The 20,458-nt window shown below is 41.8% G+C and overlaps 1 protein-coding gene across 2 annotated transcripts; it reads right to left on the bottom strand.

Moving 5' to 3' along the window:
- Window positions 1–10,587: 10,587 nt before the first annotated feature.
- Window positions 10,588–20,146, bottom strand: LOC123965786 (serine incorporator 2-like). 2 transcript variants are annotated; one of them, XM_046042137.1, is made up of 10 exons: window positions 20,001–20,146; window positions 17,548–17,709; window positions 17,208–17,395; window positions 17,006–17,085; window positions 16,728–16,865; window positions 16,379–16,548; window positions 16,013–16,103; window positions 14,061–14,208; window positions 13,753–13,962; window positions 10,588–12,292 (listed from the first exon to the last, which is right to left on the bottom strand). In XM_046042137.1, exons 1-10 carry the CDS (start codon window positions 20,001–20,003, stop codon window positions 12,154–12,156), a joined length of 1,329 nt encoding a protein of 442 aa, XP_045898093.1. In that variant the 5' UTR covers window positions 20,004–20,146; the 3' UTR covers window positions 10,588–12,153. The 2 variants fall into 2 exon arrangements, with proteins under 2 accessions (XP_045898093.1, XP_045898092.1); XM_046042136.1 differs by lacking the exon at window positions 20,001–20,146 and adding an exon at window positions 18,543–18,699.
- Window positions 20,147–20,458: the final 312 nt, after the last annotated feature.

Here is a 20,458-nt window from a genome sequence, read left to right as displayed (position 1 = left end):
CTTTTGAAAATGTGATAGGTCTAAGTTGAATTGGGAAGCTGTTCCTGACTGTGATGGATTTTTAAAAGGACAAAAGTCATCTATTCTATCATTTATTTGACTGTAATTAATAGAATCAATGACCTTTTGTAACAAACAGTAGCTTTCCTTTGATTAAAAATCCCGTATATAACAGTCTTGCTGGTTATTTTTGAATGCTATGCATTTTTACATTTTTGGATATATTTTTTTGTCAGTTTTGACAGTATAATCTGTTCTGTTCACTTGATGCAATGTATAGTACACCCAGGTCTGCACCTAACTATTATGACAATTATAGTTTATGATAAAAAGCTACTTGGTTTACTATTATATATGACAAAGAGAAGCCAATCCTGCCATTTGAGAAGCTGTAACCGCAGAATGTGTAGCATTTTTTTCTCCATTAGTTTTGCTTAAAACATGGCTACAACGATTAACAAAATAGTTTGGTGATTATTTTTCTATCTTTGATCTCTATCAGTCATCACTGCTCTTTGAAGTTCCTGGCTCTATAAGAAATGTATGATCAAATAGGGAAATTCTCACATGTTTACTGAATTTAATTAGCCATGTGCAAAATCTTTCTCAGAATCATAAAGTAGTATTTAGCAAGAGAACCTGTATGCTTTGCAGGTTTTAGGGATGCACTCTGAGATTCTGATACAACCAGGAAGGATTTTTCTTTGATCTCTTGCAGAATAATAGCAGGCTATGGAAGACCTTTCCACTGCTTTGGCACAGTACGTAAAGGAGTGTAGAGAGATAGGTCTGGCAGTGCTAGACTGGAATATGACAGGCACTCTGATTTTATTGAAGTACAGTGGTAGCCTGTGTTCTGTCTAGACCAAGCAAGGAAAGTTGTTTGTAGGAATGCTCATGCAAATATTGACCTTCAATTAGGTGAAACAGACGCCCCTCGTTTATGGGCTGCAATATAGAGGCATCAGCAAAAACATTGTACACATAAACAGTCACAGAATATATATATAAACACGCAGAGACATACCTACACAGCGTACACAAACACATCTTGTGTAAATACACCTTCATTTGCAGTGTGAACTGACATCAAATGGAAGACAACTGCAAACCTGAAGCCTTTTAAAGGTAGTTTTAACCTCAAACAGGATGTCAGCACAGCACTAGTAGCATCGCAAAACCACAGGAAAAATTAACAGTTCTACCCCAACACAATACACACAGACCAAAATCTGTAGGGTTTTGTGCCCTTTAATAGGGTCAGGAGCAAATGACCTTCGCAAGTGATGGCAGTCGACCACACTGCTGCATAATTAACAGCATCTAAAATGAGGTGTTCTTTATATGACCTTACCTGACAATGTTAGGGCACAGCTTGCCTACAGGGACTATGCAGTAAATAACAAATGCACATGTACATGTGCCACCCACAACACACATACAGACCAGCTTCTTTTTTTTAAAATCTTGTTTCAGGTATTTTATATATTAGATTATGACCATACTGCAGAGTATGGCCCAGAAGATAAAAAGGAGCACGCCTCAGAGCTCCCCATAAGCCAACACATCTCAAAGCCTGACGGTACGCCAGGTAAGAGAGCGAAGACCTGAACATGGCACTCTGCAGACTGACAGCACCGTGAGGGACAAAACACATCTGGATTTCACCGAAGGCTGTTCCACAGATTTCACAGGGCTTTTAAAGAGTGCAGCTAAAGGAGGGGGTCCAGGGGTTAGTTCAACCGCTCTGCTTCAGTGACAGTGACAAGGCTGGGGCGGACTGTGCTGGAGCATCGCCTGCTGCCTTGATTTGCTCAGCAGATCCGTGGCAGGGTTGGAAGGATTTTCCCCCAAAGCCCTCTTACCCTCCCGCAGAGCAGAAATCCCCTCCAATCCTCATTCGCAGTTACTGGAGGGACGCCTTACACACTGAGACAAAGGACTCCAGAGAGGAGAGGAGAGGACAGGAGAGGTAACAAGAGGCAAGAGGAGACAAGAAGAGAAGAAACAAATGGAGAAAAAGGGAGAGGAGGGGAATCTGTTCTAAAAAGATGAAAATTTAAGGAAGCCAGTATAAGCACATAAACATCATTAGATTGGAAAAGTATACTTCACTGACTCTCTTCTCCTTCACCCTCTCACGCACATATATATTCCCACACATTGTCAAAGGACAAAGATAAGACAATACAGAAGGAGATCCTCTTGGAAGAGGCAGAGGAGAGACACAGCGATGGTGGCTCTCTAAAGTAAAGCTGGTTAGTTAATCAGCACAGATCAGTATGGTGAACAGACACATGGAGATTGTGATCTGTGCAGATGCAGTGTGTGCTGAGGGGTGTGGTCGGAAGGGGTGTCTTGGGACCCAGAAAGAGAAAGCGAGAGATTTGGATGAGGTGGAGACATCATAGTCGTGAAATATAATACCTCGCCTGCGTCATCGATCAATACACACACTAGGCATGCATCTATAGCTAATCTTTCAAGGCAACACAAAATCCTTACTGGAGAGCTATGTGCCCGACCTCCTGAAGGTTAGGTTTAATTCCTTCCCTAAGAATATCCAGTAATTGATAAGCTACAGTGTGTGCTATCGCTTTTTTTTCAGGCAGTCATCAGCCTTTCCCAAGCATTGCACAAACCTCCCCGATGAGATTGTGGCCTAGCCCTCTCCAGACATACCTGTGGTCAGCAGCACAAGAAGCTTACAATCACACTCCAACAATCACTATTACACAACACTGACCAGAGTGGAAAGTGAACACCTGCGCGGAAAGGCCCTCGCTGTTAATATAAGAAGAAAACAGATCGATTATCACATTCACAGGTGAGAACAATAGAAACTGTAAACCTTGTCAGAATGACATATTGTGGCATATTAAAGAGTTGCTGTGATGTAATAAACATGCAGACTTTTTGGAGGGAGGCTTGCCATTACAAGCAGCAAACCCCTCGACATTCCACATGGTTACCAACTGTGCCGAAGTAGCTAATGATTAACTCTCATGAAGGGAGTGTTTGAATGAGTAACCCCTCTCCCAGCAAAAAACCTGCACTGCCTGCCCGGCTGTATGTGTACATCATCGTCCACATATATTGTTACATAACCTGGACTGGCACACATGGGAGTGGGCCAGGCAGCCACACTAACAAACATACACTACAGACTCTTGCTCCCTGGCAAACACAAAGAAATTCTATCTCCATTTGAACGGGCAGCCAACACACCGGCCTGGGCGAGAGGTTGAGTCGAGGCCAGACACTGACAGACAACCGCACCCCCTGACAAACACAACACAAACACACTGAGTGCAACGATACAAAAGCAGAGCCACTGAGTACAGACGAGGCCACAAGACTAATTTAGAGAAATATGTCTTTATAAAAGACCTATTCAGAATATGTCACAGTGCAACTGAATGCACGCAGTAAAATTATTAGGCCAGTGGGGCATTTGTGAAGTTGCCAGACTGGCACTCCTGGCCTCCATTTTGCGTTGTGTGTGTGTTTGTACAAGTGTGTATCCAAGGTCTTGTTCCTGGTTCACTCTGGTCTCCCAGCACTACAGTGGGTCTATTCTTCTTGGGTGGTTCAGAGATCAGGATTAATGACCAGCAGCAGGGACTTGAAAAGGTTGTGTCCACCAGCCACCAGGATTTTACAGCCTGGGTGTGTGTCACTGAGTGTGTGTGCATGTTTATTTTGTAAAAAGTTTTGTAGGAGACTGTTAACAATGCCATCCTTCTTGCATGCTCACTCAGAGAAAACTTAAACATGCTCATACATGCCATTTAATACTTTGTGTAATCTGTAAATCCAACAGTCATGCATGAAGCAGAACAGACTGCCGACTACCACACTTGTTCACTTTTTACACAGTATAACAGGCATCCATGTAACACCTACAAATTTCACATCAACGGTTCAGACTAAACTGTCACTCTTGCTCTACAGATCATCCCCTGATCCTTTGCTCCAGTGTGGCCGTGGTTATCCAACCTCGTTATCTGTAGGAGGTGCATCTGAAGGTCTGAGCAGGAACTCCACATGACCCCCTCGCTGCCGATGGCATTTCATGCATTTAAATCAACACGTTGCCACCTGCAAGGCTGACTCAGTGTGTGAGAGATGGAGACGTGAAGAGGGTATGCCAGGTGAGTGTGTGTGTGTGTGTGTGTGTGTGTGTGTGTGTGTGTGTGTGAAAATAGGGACATAACGTATAAGGTGTTGAGTGGTTCTGCGTTAATTGGCAGAAAACTGCCGTTTTCCATGTGGAGGGTTGTTTGTGCCAGCAAGAGATACAGACACACACACAAACCTGCCTGACTAACTTACTGAGGCCTTCAGTAATATGTGTAAGTGCTGACAGAGTTATGTTTTGCTTTTATTGTTCCTAACAAACTCATTGCACAAGTCTACAGCTACGACACTGAATACCAGAGCTTTCTGTAATGAACTGGCGGTGCTAAACTGACTGGTATGAAAACAGGTTGTACAGCTATACTGCTAATAGCACATTCACTTCCAGCTTTAAAACATAGTAATTATTCTTTACAAGCCATCTTCTAACATTTCAGCCAAGTTACAATGGTATAAAAACATCAAAGTAAGGCTGACTCGCAGCTTTTATCCACATCCACGTTGAAACCATAAATGGCAGTAATCCCTAAAGCCCAGATTTTTTTCAATGATCAAATGCTTTACCATGTCAAACGATCTTGGAACTTTGCAAGGAAACAGAGCAGCACTCTCCGTGGGTGCCTGCTGAGCTAGCGCCTTTCTTCAGCCAGCACCACAAGTGGTCTTGATCCAGGCAAGAGTGGAGTCCTGTAAGGCTGCCACTTTGTGCTGATTCAATAAGAAATAATTGCATATTGGCCCTCTCCACTCATCCTCCTACAACACCCTGGTCTTACACTTTACTGTATTTCTGTGCTGTAAGTTACAGTATGGAGTTACAGCTCAGGAAAGGACACTGCAGCATTGCTGCTGTTGTTATTTTTTTTAAATCCACATTCTTTAGATTGGATGGAGAGTTGCATTGACGAGATATTGAACTTTGACTGATATGGAAAGGTATTTCTCAACAGGGTTTAAGGCAACCACAACCACTGTGGTATCATCCACAGTGAGAGCAACACATGTCAAGTGCTATCCTTACCTCATGACCTTATTTTTCTGATTTACCTGATGTAATATTTCCTTTATGATATCAATATGCTCACATGTTTTGGATATTATGGAACTTAATATACTGAATTCAGATAGATAGATAGATAGATCTGTAAACAAATTAAGTGCTAATAAATGTAAATGGACTGCACTTATTTAGCTCTTCAACTTAATGGACAAAGTGCTTAACAACTGGCTTCTCATTAACCCAGTTAAAATAACAGAAATAAAGGTTAAACGCTACTGTTATACTCAAGATGACTTCATTTTACTCTTTGTAGATGGGGAATTTAAAGTTTGTATGTAAACTATTTTGCCTAGGATAAACATGTCAGTCAAGAGTCATAAATTCATTGAGTCTGTAATATTGTCATTAGCCTACCTTGCTGTGTAGCCTAAAGGTGTCTGACAATAAAACAGCTTGAATAATATGGGGACTTAGCGTTAAACGGAGGAGGTGATCCTAATTGTACAGTCGCCAAAATAAACCTGTTGAAGGCATCTTAACCCATTTATCATACAACAGCGTATCAACGCAGTACAAAAGCATGATGTCATCCCCTAAAAATCTGGTAGTGTCGGTGTAGTCGATTACAAGTAAGTTCACAGGCCTGATCGTGAATCTTAAACTTGCGTTTGATCCGTCCGCCCTGTTGCTCTCCTCAACCGGTTTGTTTCTGAGGACGGACGGGGTGAATGAGGGCAGCCTACACGGTGAAGCATATGCTGTCGGCTGTATGTGCAGCGCCCCCGCGGCTACTTCAGCCAACACTGCTGCACGCGCTGTAGTTCTGGACCACGGCTGTCTCCAAAAATCCCTCTAAGCTGCTGCGGTCCGCTGCATGCAGCCCATCATCGCCCCCCCACACACAAATACCCCACCCTAAACCAATCACCTATCCTATTATAACACACAACGATGCAACTCAACTTCATGACACACTCTCGGTGTGAAAACGCGGGTGGCATATCCTGCGCTCAACTTCACACCACATCACTCCTCAATGTGACAACCACTGCAACGTCACCGAAATTAAGTCATAAACAGGCAATAATATTACGGTTAATATTTACCAGCTTGCTACAGTGCGGGCGCTGCAGCCTTTTATCCCGTAGCGAAAGGGCCAGAAGTCCGCATTTCCTGGATTGCGATGCGCTGGATAGAGTTGCTCTCGGTGCCCGCGTTTCAGCGGAGGGAGGGCCGGAGGGGCTCGGGGTGCTTCCCACTGTTGTGTCAGACCGGACAGCGATGCCACATTCAGCTGATCGCCACAACAAAACAACATCTCGCCCTACGCAAAACAACACTCCGCGGCTCAGCACCACCCCGCACGGCAGGTCCAGTGGGCGCCGCCCGCCTCTCAGCCTCCACCAGTGGGCTGGCGCGTCGAGCCCGCCTCATGAATAAACATGAGGTCGCAGAGGCAGCCATTGGGTGAAAGGCGCAGTTCCTGGTTAATGCTATTAATTCTAATTAGCCAGGCACCCTTATGCAGTCGCTTTCACGAGAGTTTTGTAGAGACTGATTAATCACGCACACTCTGATCTGATCTGGTTTACATCAGATTCCTCTCTGACCCTGCAGAAGTATTAACCTCCGCAGACTTATAGGTCGCCAACGCACACCTTCCTGCTATAGGCTACCGCAAGAATGAATAGCCTCCCTAAAGTGATGCTGAGACTGCATCACACACAGGAGAGATATAATAGAGGTCAGGATCTGAGACCACAAATCAATTAACTCCTCCTGGATGACTGATGAGCTGTCAAAGGGTCACAGGCAGCGTTTTGCAATCCTATGCGCACATATCTCAGTGCTTAGAGTGAATTTCCTGCTAATCTGATGAACCCGTATGTTTGCCTCCCCTCATTCCTCAGGGACCAAGTGTGTGTGTGGGGAGGGGAGCGGGCAGGTCACCGCAGTAAAGGTTACCGTGGGGAGCAGTCCTAGTGGCAGTGACTGCTGCACGCCTTGGTATCCTGGAGATCAAATGAGGCTCTGAAAAGGCCAGTGGACATCAGAGCTCATCATCTTTTCACCTGACTCACATCAATGTCATGGTGCACAGGAATTAAGCTGATTTCAAAAAAATCAAGACATCCAGCAGGTGAATTAGGCCACATGCTCCATGATGTCAACAGTGGGGGAGAAGCTGGTGCAGAATTAGAAACATTTCGTCCTCTCTGCGTGTGAGCGCACAGTCAGTCCCGCTCTTTTGTCTCTCACATTTCCAGAGCTGTCTGTGCATCTGCATCCAGCGTGCTAACTCTTTTGAGTAGAGCTCCGCAGCGCAGAGGAAAGGGGAAGGAAAGGGAAGGAGGGAGGGAGGGTGTGGAGAGGAGTAGAAGAAAAAGAGGAGAGGATAGGGGAGCCAAAAAAAGACAGTGGGAGGAAATGAGAGACAGAGCAGGAGACGCAGGAGGGAGAGCAGGGACACGCTGTGGTGTGAGCGCTCCGTACTGCTACAATATGACTCTGACAGGCTTATGTAACCAGACTGGCCTGGCATTTGGCTCACAGCAGACGCCGGCTGCTCTGACTGTTATATAACTGCATTAGCTGCTCCTCTGAGCCGGGGGAGAGCATGCGCACAGGAGAGACCCATGCGCACACACAGACATACACATACACACACACTCAGACTTTTTAGACTTCCAACCAGAGGACTGAGTGACTGTATCGCACTGAGTGAGAGAATGCAAGCGATCGAACAAAATGAGAAAATAAATAAAACTGACCCTGAAAGTCCTGCAATTGATTACAAACAAGCAGATCTTTTAGTGTCCACAATTTACACGATGGAGAGAATCTACGCAGTGAGTCTGACAGGCATCAGCATTTCCACTTCCCATCATCCAGCAACAAGTTTCCCATCCTGAAAAGCCTAACTGGGGCTTAATGTTGGGTAAATGTTTCCAGTGCTCATGCAGTATGCCAGCAGGGCTTAAACTCAATTAGCTCCCCTGCACGCAGCACATAATTTAATGGGCCTGGATCCCACTCTTAAAACCCAATTACACCTCAGACAGGCATTTCCAGTCACTCTGTCAAAGAAGTGGTCAGGGAGGCACACTCCTGTGACAAAACAAAAGCTCACCCAGGTCAGCACCAGGAGCAGTCCTACTATTCACGGTTCATTTGTTTTAATAACAAAACACTGAAACAAAGCCGACATCTGCAGATGATCTATGTGTTCCACCTCGGAGAATGCCCTTATTCCTGACAAGTGAATGCAAAGTGCAGCTAAACGCTGACATTTCCAAACTAATGTGGGAAAGCAGAAGTGAAGATTAAGGTCAGGGATAACACTGCGTGATAACCATTGTTTCAGTCAATCTGCAATTAAAAATCCCAGGGTACCTAACCAAGCGTGGCTGCTGAGCTACACTAAGTGGTTCATAATCAGCACATTACAGCTTCTGATCTCTTATTACAGCGACAAATTGCGTCTGATGATAACGGAGGAAATGAAGGTGGGATTTATGACACTGGAGCCAATGGCCAAAGACAGAGAGTGTCTTAAATCTGTCCTAGGAGAAAAACCGAGTTCACATTTGTGCACCTGATGATAGCAGGGGAAATAAAAATGCGATTTATGACACTTGGCTAATTTGTTCTCACATGCTGTTGGCTGTGTTCAGAGGCTGTTCAATTTCAGATGGGACTAATGGAAGAGTGTAGTGCAAAGAGTTCTGTAGTCTGAAGAAACTCTTGATTTTATATGCATCAATCACTGACAGAAATGAAAGAATTTTCTTTAGAGTGAGATAATGTCAAGACTTGGAGCTTCTGTCCCTGCTGCTGCAGCAGTTGTTGGATATTGGTGTGTTTTGTTTCCAATCATATTTAATCACATTAGTTGTGAGGTCCTAATTACAACCTTTTAAAATACTATTTACTTCAATGTCCACTATGCTGAATATGGAATGGCTTACACACACACACACGTGCTGAGATATTTTTATTTTCCATGAGCAAATTACAGGTATTAGCACTTTATATTCCCTCACACAATTTTTAACACTGCTCACTGTTTTAATTTTTAATATGTATGTTTTCTTTACTCTCTCGTGCTTGTTTTTTTACATTTACAGTTGTGTGCTGTTGTTCTCCCTGCAGTGCCGGGGGAAAGTCTTTGTTTCCTCCACAACATGTAAGGGAAGTGAGACTTCATTCTTACAACTAAATTGTGACACATCCTCATCCATCAGCTCAAGGTTGTCATGGATAGGCTGAGCGAGGGGTGGCGTTGTGGAAGTCGACAGGAGGTAGTGTCCCGAACTGTTTCAAACAGTGCCAATTGGATCGAGTGACTGTAGCAGCCAAAACCAACAGGCTCCGTCTGCCAGCCAGGCAAGAAGGAAATAACACAGCAGAGGCTGCAAGCACTGGCACACACTGCTCTATCTTTGTACCAGCACAAAGCACAGGTCACATTTACTGCTTCAATTTACAGTTAGGCTTAAGAGGTGACATCTGGTCAGAGCTATAATTATTATTTACTGGATACACAAGTCATGCGCTTTCAGTTTGGCTTTAGACTTCTGTCGCAGGAAGCTAAACTCAGCAAAGGATCAAGACATTAGTGGCTGATGTGAATGTGTCCTCAGTTACACAACTGTTGGAGAGACAAACCATGTTAACAGTTTAAGCAGCAAACAGGGAACCCCAGCAGGGGACATGGCAGAGTAAGGCCAACTGATGATGACAATCCATCAGACATAAAGTGCTTGCACTGAAGCGATGTGTCAGGCATACCGTTTGCTTGTTTTTAGAGTGTCATCTATCACGATACTTCACCCAGAGTACAGAACATGCTGTGATATGGGTATTAGCCCCTCCTTAGCCCCCAACTCATACCTCATGACCAATCTACGGGCTGATGTACAGAAACGATCACAGAGCCTGCACCCTGATGACCCATTAGAGATAGGGAGGTGTTATGTACCATGAGTAACATCTATGGGGCACCTAAATCACCCCAAGAATTAATATTACCTTACCGGTAATTATTGTACCTCAGTAAATAAGTAAAACAATAATCAAGTGTAACCACAAACTGGCTCACATCCTGCTTTTATCAAATATTTAGTAGTTTTTACACTCCCATGTTCACAGCATGCTGAAAACGGATGATTTTACTCAGTTTTTCTATTTCAGAATCAGTTTTATTGCCAGGTATGTGTAGGCCTAAACATATGAGGAATTTAACTCATTGCTACATTGCTCACGATGTGCTTACTTATACAATAATAAAATAACAATAATAAAATCAGACACAAACTACAGAGTAGACAACACTAATATACACACTACGAACAAAACAAAATAGACATATTGACAAATAGTGCATTTGATCTTTTTCATGGGCCACACGTGTAAAGCTTCTATCGAGCCTCCATCAACACAAAGAGTGAGAGACAAGAGTTCTATCTTTATTAAAAACAGTGTTTATACATAAATTACAATGTTAATTCCTGTCATAGACCTTTGCCTTACTGGCATGCAATGACTGACTCAAAACAATGTAAGGAAAGGCATAATAAGCACACGTCAGTATTAGTGTCAAATTCTTTTTAGAACACAGGACCACAAAAAGGCACTTTTGAAATAGTGTTTTGAAATAGTACATGTTATGATCCAACACTGGCAATTTTACCTAAATAATCTCTTAGTAGGGGGATAATGGTAAAATGTACAATACATTTGACATGTTTGATGAATAAAAAATATTTAAAAAAAAAAAACATTTCCAACTTCTCACTCATACGCAGCCTAACAGGAAATCTGATTCATAAGTGTGGGCATTGCAAGGTTTGAAACATAGGATTGTACCAAACTCATTATACAAAATATAATGGTCTTACTTTAAGTCATTCTATTCATATTGAAATTTGAGGTAACTAATATATAATGCAAAAAAATTCTGTACCATCATTACATCAACACACTATGAAAGTCAATACCATTTAACTGCATTTTACAATTACTGAAATGCATCATTATTGTTTTGTACACAATTAAAAATCCCCCTCTTTTTAACTGAACACCCTCTGCAACATTCTGGAAAACAATGGCATTTGTCAGAGGACAGGTAGTGTGGAGTTAACGCATTCGCCTCCTGAAATGCGCACCACTACACATCGCATGATGCTGACTGCTATGAATCAATAAATGTCTCCCTGCTGCAAATAGACTGCCATACAGATACAGAATGTCGCCTGTGGCTGTACAAGGCCAAACACAGTCAGACATGGAAAAGGCATAGCACCGGAGATAAATGTTACCCTATGTTGGGAACAGACGAGGAAGTGCTGAGATTAGACTCGTGGTCTATCAGGACTCTCTGGCTCAAGGAGTAATGACATGGATTTGCATACAGCCAAGCAGCAAAAGGGAAGCCCTGTTATGATCTGTAGGGTGTGTCATATTAGTCTTATCTAACTCTCACACTCACCTCACTCTGGGGCTCCTAAGAAGGGTTCTCCTCGTTGCCCCCAGCACTTAAAACAGTCCAGCTAATCAGGGGGATTCCAGACCTGGCCAATCAGAGAAGCTTGATGACACAGGCTTTCAAAAGGAGATCTGTAACGGAAATGTCTGAGGTATTGAGAAAGTGCCTTGTTGCTTAGCCTTTGTGATATACCAGCATCAAAAATTCAGCAAAATCATAATGGAGCTCATACAGTCATATCACACCAACATCAGGGGGACGGTTGGGAGTTGCCTATCAAGGTCAGGCTAATTATTAAAAAAATCCACTTACACTTTCAAAAGTCTGTAGTTATTATCACACCAAACAATCATACTGAGAAGAGTAAAACAACAGAAACACAATAACAGCAGAGAGATTAAAAAAAGAATACAAAGAAATGAAACATATTTCCTTTATATTATCCTTCCTATATACTCCTTCACACTGCCTAGTACACTAGGCAAGAAAACAAAACAACCAAATACAGCTCAAAGACAAGGCGTGCTCAGTTGAAATCCCTGTCAGGGAATATGAGAGGGGCGATGAGGGTCCAGAGGTAGAGCCCGAGGCCCAACCAGCTGGAGCTCATCTTCACCCACACAGCTGGCATAGTGCTCTGCATGGTCTGCGTGGTCAACCCTGGTCTGAAGTGAGGACACAGAGGGAAAAGTACAATTAAGTAAAACCAACTCCACATAACACATGTACTGAAACTTATATACAGATATTATTCCACATTTGGTCCATGAATTATTAACATGATGAATTAATGATTTTTGAAAATGACATACAATCTGTGGTCAAAGAATGGATACCTTTTGGGTGAAGTAATGTGCCCTCTGGTGGCCACATTGAAGGCCTACAACGCGTGTGCAACAGCTACTGAAAGCTACTGATTTCAAAGCATTTGGCCGTCTCAGAACTGATAATTTTGTCAGAGATATCAGTAGAATTGCGTTTAGATGCTTTCAGTTTGTAGACAACACAGGAAAGATTCTATGATTAAATTCACACCAGGACGTTATGCTATTCAACCACAGTCTTGTGCGTTTATCATGCTCCACTCACAGGCCAAACAGACCTTTTTCACGGTAGACATTTTAATTTGTCATGGCAAGAAAAGCACACTCAAATTCTGTTAATGATGGCATCAAGGTTTGCGGTAAGCCATGCCAGCAAGCCAGCATGCACAGTTCCAGGAGCCTGGACTAGGGCTGGATCATTTCACCTAAAACAAAATGACGATTAACTGAACATCGATTCACCTCGATTACGATTATTGAATGAATATTTTGTTTTTGTTTTGAACATATTTCACTGACAAGGTTTGTACTTTAAATATGCTCAACTATTAAAACTGAGTTTATTTATTCACACATTTCACTAATCCATTAGGCTATCTAAATGTTATTTAATAAGGTAATGTTGATGTGCCCATTACAGAGACATGGTTCCCCTATATTCGGGCATCACCGCTGCTGAATTATGACCGCTGCAACTCACTCAATTATTTACTATCAATGTGGAACAAATTATTTTCACCTGCACACTGTGTGAGCATGGTAAATCACGCTTTGGTAGCTTCCTCTCCCCATTCATCAAAGGACATCTACGAGACAGGTGTTGTTATAAGAGCAGCAGAGTTAGATCTTTTAACTGCAGTCCATTGTGTTTGTGTAGCGAGTGAGTGGACGAGCAAATGAGAGGGAGCGAGGGGCAGAAACTGAAAGTGAGTAATAAGTTGTCAGTCTGCCAGTAAATGCACAGTGTAGGTCACAGTGTGTCCGTTATTAAAAGTCTCTCAGTTGTTTCCACAACTGTACATATCCCTGTGCTTCAGACTCCGGTCTGAAGGCTGAGCAGGACTGGACGGGGCGGAGTCACGCTACTACACACGCGGCAGGATGTTTTAAGGGGAAATCAACACACACATTATTAACAGGATTAATTAACCCAAATAACCGACATGGGAAAATTACATCGGTTAGAGGCTTTGAATTTTGGTTTCGATTACTTCTAAATTAATAGACCAGCCCTACCTGGAACTATTCCTTTGGGCCCCTTATGTTACATGTTTAACAATCTGTTGGCGAGAGATACTTACTGGTACCAGTTAGTCAGAGTCATCATGATGTACAGAGAGGCCAGACAGAGGTGGAAGTGGAAAAAGGAGTAGCTGTAAGTGACTCCCTCCTCCTCGTTGTCTATGGCCCTGCGTATGCCGTCCTCTCCCACCACGCCCTCTCCACCTGACCCGCTGCCCTCCTCTGTCTGCATCAACTTGTTCACTTGGGTGTTACTGGAGGAACGGATACTAGGGAAGAGACAGAGAAAGACAGTTATACAATAATACAGATGATAAAAAAACATAAAATATCACTTTTTAAATGGTTTTGACACTGCTAAACCTACCTGGCGTAGAGAGTGCAGAAGAGGAAGATGATCAAACCGACGATGCCCTGAGCATCCCACAACTGCACCACTCCTGGGGTGCTGCCAGACGATTCAGTGGCGCTGACGTTTGACACTAGACTCAACAGGCTGGGGTTACAGTTTCGATCTAAGACATCAGGGCACACGCAGACAACATTATCACACTATAATGAAATGTACATCATCATACAGTGAGCCTGTTTACACTCCACCTCAACTGTAATGGAAATAATGGACTTTGTTTTGTTTTTATAGAAAAAAAACCTTATCAACATAAAAATTTCATCTATTATTGATAATTATCACAATAAATGTCAAATCATTAATTCTTTCAAGTTTAAAGGCAGATTTTTTTCTCCTGAGTGAAAGTTAAAGAAACCAGATGGTTGATTGTGGTATTAAACCTCAGAACAAACACTTTATGCCAAACAGTGGATCACTTCACCAATCTGAGATAAAACATTCAAAACAATTGAACGATTAAATCTTTTTTCCAAAAAATATGCATGAGTAAAATTAAGTCAAATCTTTTTTCAGTCCCTGTGCTAATTTTTTCGTGAATCAAATGAATTAAATCAAACGTTTATTGAACATTTGTTATATTGTTATTAAAGGAAAATTATATTGTGGTAATCATCATTATTGTTTTATTGCCCAGCCCTACTTTCTTATGTAAATTAACTACAATTTTGGCACTGAATATCTGCAAACAACTTAAAAGGGGGTAAGATCAGTTGGCAACACATGTCTATCAATAACAAAGTGTACATGTTTTCCTGCCCATAAATACATTACTCTGCCTTACACTGAAATAAATGTGAAAACGCAGGTTTCCTCTGAACAGGGTTCCACCACACTAGTGTTTTCTTGAATTTCACTGCCAAAACCAAACAATAAGAAAAGTTTTTGCGCTGTTGTATGTTTCTGTTGTATACTAACTACTGTTTTTAACTGGTGCACTTGTCAGATATTCTCAGCCTCAGCACCTCCCAATGCCCCATCATTGCATTCTTTGCTGACGTCTCTACTTAACACACTCTCAAACACCTCAAAACATTCATATTATTAGCACTAATCATTGTCAAAAACGTCCTATTACTGAAATGGGAAGACAGAACCAAGTTATTCATTTCCCATTGGCTCAGTCTACTCACAGACCACTAAAATCTAAATATAGGAAGAAAAACAAAACAAACCCCCAGCATCTCTGAAAAACAACATCACATCCTATGAAAACACCTGGTCCCCCTTCTTGCAGTACCTCCAGCACTGATTCCTTTTTCTCTTCACAAATGGCTCCTAATCTATGATTCATCAGTATAGTATTATTTTCTAAATTTATTTGGTTTAATTATCCATTTTTATTTTGCTTTAACAAATTTATAGGAAAATATTTTGTCCCATCAGCCTGGTTTGTCTGTTCCTGTCTTGTTTGTCTTGCCTGTCAAGCGTCTTTTTTCTTTTTAACGAATGATGTATGTGTATTGCGTACTGGAAAAAACTTGGTCCATATTGCGATATATTATAAGCATCTGTTGCCTATAATATCTAGAAAAGACAAAAGTACGTGCAGTGTGAACATAAGCAAAACTCAAAAGAAACAGTTCTGTAGGTGAAAAGGTGAAATTCTGTGCGGGTAGGAGAGATGCCACTTTCAATGTTGGTGTAAACAATCACAGTCCCCACAAGCTTTCTTATTGCCATTCACTTGGGAAACGTAGATCACACAACAAGGAGGGTATGCTAACTATGAGCACAAAGCAGCTCTTTGTTCCTATAGCGTGCCATGGTAAACTCACCTGTATGATCAAAATGCTGCAGCAGATAATCAGCAAATACATGTGTTGAAAGAAAACAGTGAGTATGTATAATTGGAAATGAGCATGCAACCAAAAACTACAGGGGAGAGCCGCAGCACACAGGAGACTCACCTGGATTGTTGGTCATTGCAGACCAAGTGACATACATGGTGTAGAGGGAGATGATCGAAGCCTGGAGCAAACCGGAGTATGGCTGGGCTTTCTGTAACAAATAGGACAAACAGACGCTAAATTAATTGGCCAAAATGTAACAACTGCATAATGTAAAATAATGTTAAGCTGCCTTGAACGTCACTGTATTTGGATGTCCTTCTACTAAAAACTCAGCTGAGATTGGAAAAAATTACTCAAATCAGTTTTTGGGGTGTTTGTCTCTCTCTTTTTTGTTGGCTTAGTATGGAAGGAAAACCAAAATGGGAAAACTGTTTTCAAATCCGCATTAGTATGGACATGGCCTTTGACTGGTCAACACTGTACCTGTATCTTGGGTAGGATGGAGACAATGGAGATGATGACGCAGAAGATAAGGTTGAGGCTAATGAAGACCTTGTGCTCTGTGCAGTTGTCAGGCTGTGTGTAGTAAACGTAGAAAAGCACCACAGCAGTGAAAGCCAGGGCGTAGTGGAAGAAGGTAAAAGACAGCAGGCCTAGAAAATACATGACGATACATCAACGTGAATGGCTTAAAACCACTAGTATAATTGTGTTGCTGACTTGGGCAGCAGAGCCAATAGGTCTAATGGATTCAAATATTATGTCAAGTGTATAATTCATCATTTGGCAAATAAGTAGCTTAACGTGGCTTCCTTTCAAGTGAATGCTTCACCTGCAAACCAGCATTTGTTGTCACTATTTTCAGCATTTTCTACCCATGCCTTGTTCCAGGAGTGGGCAAAGTCGATGAGAAGAATAAGCTGGATCAGAATGAAGATGAAGGATCCTACCAGTCCGAAGTAAAACCACACTGTGAAGTGAAAAGGAAACAGACACAGCTGATACAATTTCCTGGCCGAGTCACTGACAAACACAAAGTCATTGTGTGCTCAAGAAAAAGACAGTACAGTATATCACTGTTTATTGTAATTCAACAGAGCATGTTATTACCAGTATTAAATGTTCCATCAGGGATGAAAAAAGCTCCCACTGTTACTCCAGTCAGGATCAGAAACTTAAAGAACCAGAACCTGGGAAAAAAAAACCATTTACAAACCCATCATCAGTACAGCAGACACCAAGTAGCAGCAAATGCAAATCTGCCTCCATCCCTCAACATATGTATTCCACATGAGCCCTATAAAGTGCCCACCCATTTTGAACAGCTGCACGTGGGTCTTTGCTGCTACGGACACGAATCATGATGGCGGAGAACAGAAAGAAGAAGCAGGTCATGGCAAAGCACATTCGGTACACAGACTTGTAGCCCACAATGACATCACAGTTAACTTGGTTTTCCACACCGGGTAAAGCAGTTCCTCCCTGGCACAATCCCGGGATCTGCAAAACAGCAGAAGTTCAGAAAAAACTAAATTTGTAATAAAGCTTGTCTAGAAAGTATTTAAAAGAAAGAATGTGGCAGAGTAAATGCAGGAAATCTTACATAACCCTGAAGACTAATTAAATAGCACTAAGATGAACAGAGATCTTACCTTACGGAGCTGTGCCTCCATTCCAGGAAGGATCATGATGACTGACACCATGGTCCCCAGCAGCAAAAAGAAAGAGAAAACCAGCCTGGTGATAGTGGAGTTATTGGAGGAGGGACAGCAGCCACACAGAAGGCATGGTGCTGAGCCACACAGACAGGATGCCTATGAGTGATGAGGAGGATGGCAAAGGAGTGGGAGAAAATTAATAAAGTTAAAGTTTTAGGCAGGGCAGGCTTGAATGTGCTTTGGCAGAACATTAGTCAAAAGGTTTTGTTCCATTAGATATACTGGGCTAGTTTCCAATTCTGGATCGAAGTGGATAAGCATCCCACATATCTCACACACGACTCAAAACAGCCGTGGTGATCCCAGTTTGTCAAGAAAAAAGGTGCCACCTGGCTTTTATGATCTCACAGAGAAAGACAAACAATCCGCCTTATTTAATCTGAAGATACTGTCAGTTACTTAGTTGGCTTATTTAAACTGTCAAAGCTAAGGATAACTACTGTTGTTTCGACCCGACCAGGGACTTTTGTCCAACAAGAGAACTAACAGTAAGCCATGAAATACAAATTTGATGTGCCAGTAACTACATAGCGTTAATTATTTAATCTAGTTGGGTCAAATGTGACTGAAGTTAGTGTACGTTAACTTAAATGGCCTGTTCTGACCACTAACTTAACGTTACCTCAACCATTATTTGCCCTGCTGATTCACAATCTTGCTAAGCTAACTTCCTTCAAATGTATAGCGTTAGCTGTATGTCCAGTACAGCTAGCTAAGTATTTAATGTCAGTAACTAATTTTAACGTGTAGAAAATATAGTTTGAGCGTTTAGGTTGACTGTCACGTAGCGCTTAACGTTAACGTTACCTCCTTAGCTAACGTTAGTCCTACATGAGGAAGACGACAGTGAATTAACGCTAGTTTATAACGTTAGCTTTAAAGCTTTCCGTTAGTATCGAAGATAATATTTGTAGAGATTAGATACTTACACAGCTGGCTAAAGAGCACAAGGCCAAACAAGCCCCCATTTTTGACAGGAGAACGCTGAAATTAAACGGTACTGTACAGCAGCCCTTCGCTTTCCTGTAACGTTACATCAAGTCTGATCAGAAGATAAACAGTCGGAAGTTGCTGGACTGCTTTTCAAAATAAGTCTTCACAGTTAACCAAGCTTTGAAACAAAAACAAGAGGCCACAATTTCGTCTGGCTGCCGCTAGTCTTACTCAACTACAAATTTTCTCTTTCTTCAAAATTTTTGCACGTTTTTGATCAAAGCGATTCTGAGGTAATGAGATATATTTTGTCATTTAAAATAAGCTGTAGATAAAATCTAATTGTGCCAGTTACTAGCAGCCTCACTGTTAAAAAGTCTGAGATATAAATTATAGGCAAGCTAGTAACAGTGTATCACATGATCAGCTGGCTTTTAATCAGCTTCTTATAGTTTATTTTATCTGTAACGTTATTTTACCCTGTGTGTTCACCCTGTAAACTGCTTTGAGTAAGCCTAATTAGAAAAGTTCAATTATTATTATTATTATTATCATCATTTTAAAAAATTAAGGGTCAGTGCTCCTAAAGAAATTTATAAAATACAATTATTTTTCTTTTCAGATGAGAGATTACAAAAGAAAAACTGATTGTGGTGGCTATGGCGAAGAGGTGCTTCGTTGTGCCTTGGCTGCTATAAAAAATGGATAGGCCATTAAGGTAGCTTTATGGGAATTTATTGTGCCACCCAAAACCCTTAGGGGCCACAGAGGTACCCCAGGCCACAGCCATTTGGGTATGTTACAGGTTTTCACAGGCTCTTTTGAATCTGAGCTGAGTCACATCCAGAGAATGGATAGAGCTCATTTCGGGCAAACATCATGGGATGTCCGAGAACTTGCATTTGACATGGATGGCGTCTCACCTAAAACTACCTATACATGTGTTGTATAATATACTGAAGGCTTTTTAAATTATATAATTCACATTGGTCACAAATTATATTGATAATAAATAAGAACTGATTCTGTACCCTTAATTGTATTTTTGTAATGTTTGAAGTGGTACTGTGAATAAACTCAAACTAATGCTATCACAATGACCACCTAAGCATTTTGCCAAATTGATAAAATATTACCATAAACTATTAATGTTGCTAGAAACACTTTTAGAATATCACATCATGTATCATTTATATACACATCATTACTACATACTGTATGTTACGTGTATTACAGTCAGACTTTGACTAATCCAAAAAATGGCCAGAGTCAGGCACTGCCAAGATGTGCCATTTCTATGAATGATGACACATCTTTGTGTGGTTAAGCGACTAAAGTTTAAACTGTTGTCTGTGCTGTGGCCCTGTTTATTTCTGCCAATCCAAAATAGTCTAGGTGTTTCTGCAGAGCACACTGGATAACAAGACAGTAAGTGTAGGGCTTTTGCAACCAACCATCTGTCCTCTTGCTCAGCATCCCAGGATCTGAATGTCTGTTGTTTGAAAGAGCTTGTCAGGTGCAGACAGGAGGCTCTTCAAAAGCCCCTGCTGATGGTAGTGCACCTGCACAGCAGGGGGCACAGAGTGACTTAAAGCCCCCTCCAGCCAGTTTTAACTGCCGTTTTTGGTGAACGTTCTTTCTCAAAGAAAGAATAGGGGTGTGTAGTCGGACGTAATACATTACCATGACAACCAAAAACTGAGCGGCTGGAGTGTTCACTAACGATATGCTGTCACTACACTGGCATGTTTAGTAACGTTACACTTTACTGTCTGGCAGGAGTAGTAGGAGTAACTTACCCATGATAGAAACTAATGTGCGCGTATCAGCTGTTATCAATCATACAGTCGATGGTCCTGTCACGCACTGCACACGATAACTCCCACTACGTTTTATGGTGCGCTTCCTTTAC

The sequence above is a fragment of the Micropterus dolomieu genome, unplaced genomic scaffold, assembly GCF_021292245.1.
Source record: "Micropterus dolomieu isolate WLL.071019.BEF.003 ecotype Adirondacks unplaced genomic scaffold, ASM2129224v1 contig_11328, whole genome shotgun sequence".
Lineage (NCBI taxonomy): Eukaryota > Metazoa > Chordata > Actinopteri > Centrarchiformes > Centrarchidae > Micropterus > Micropterus dolomieu.
Note: the sequence above shows the minus strand (reverse complement) of the source record. Positions and strands in the feature narration are given on the sequence as shown.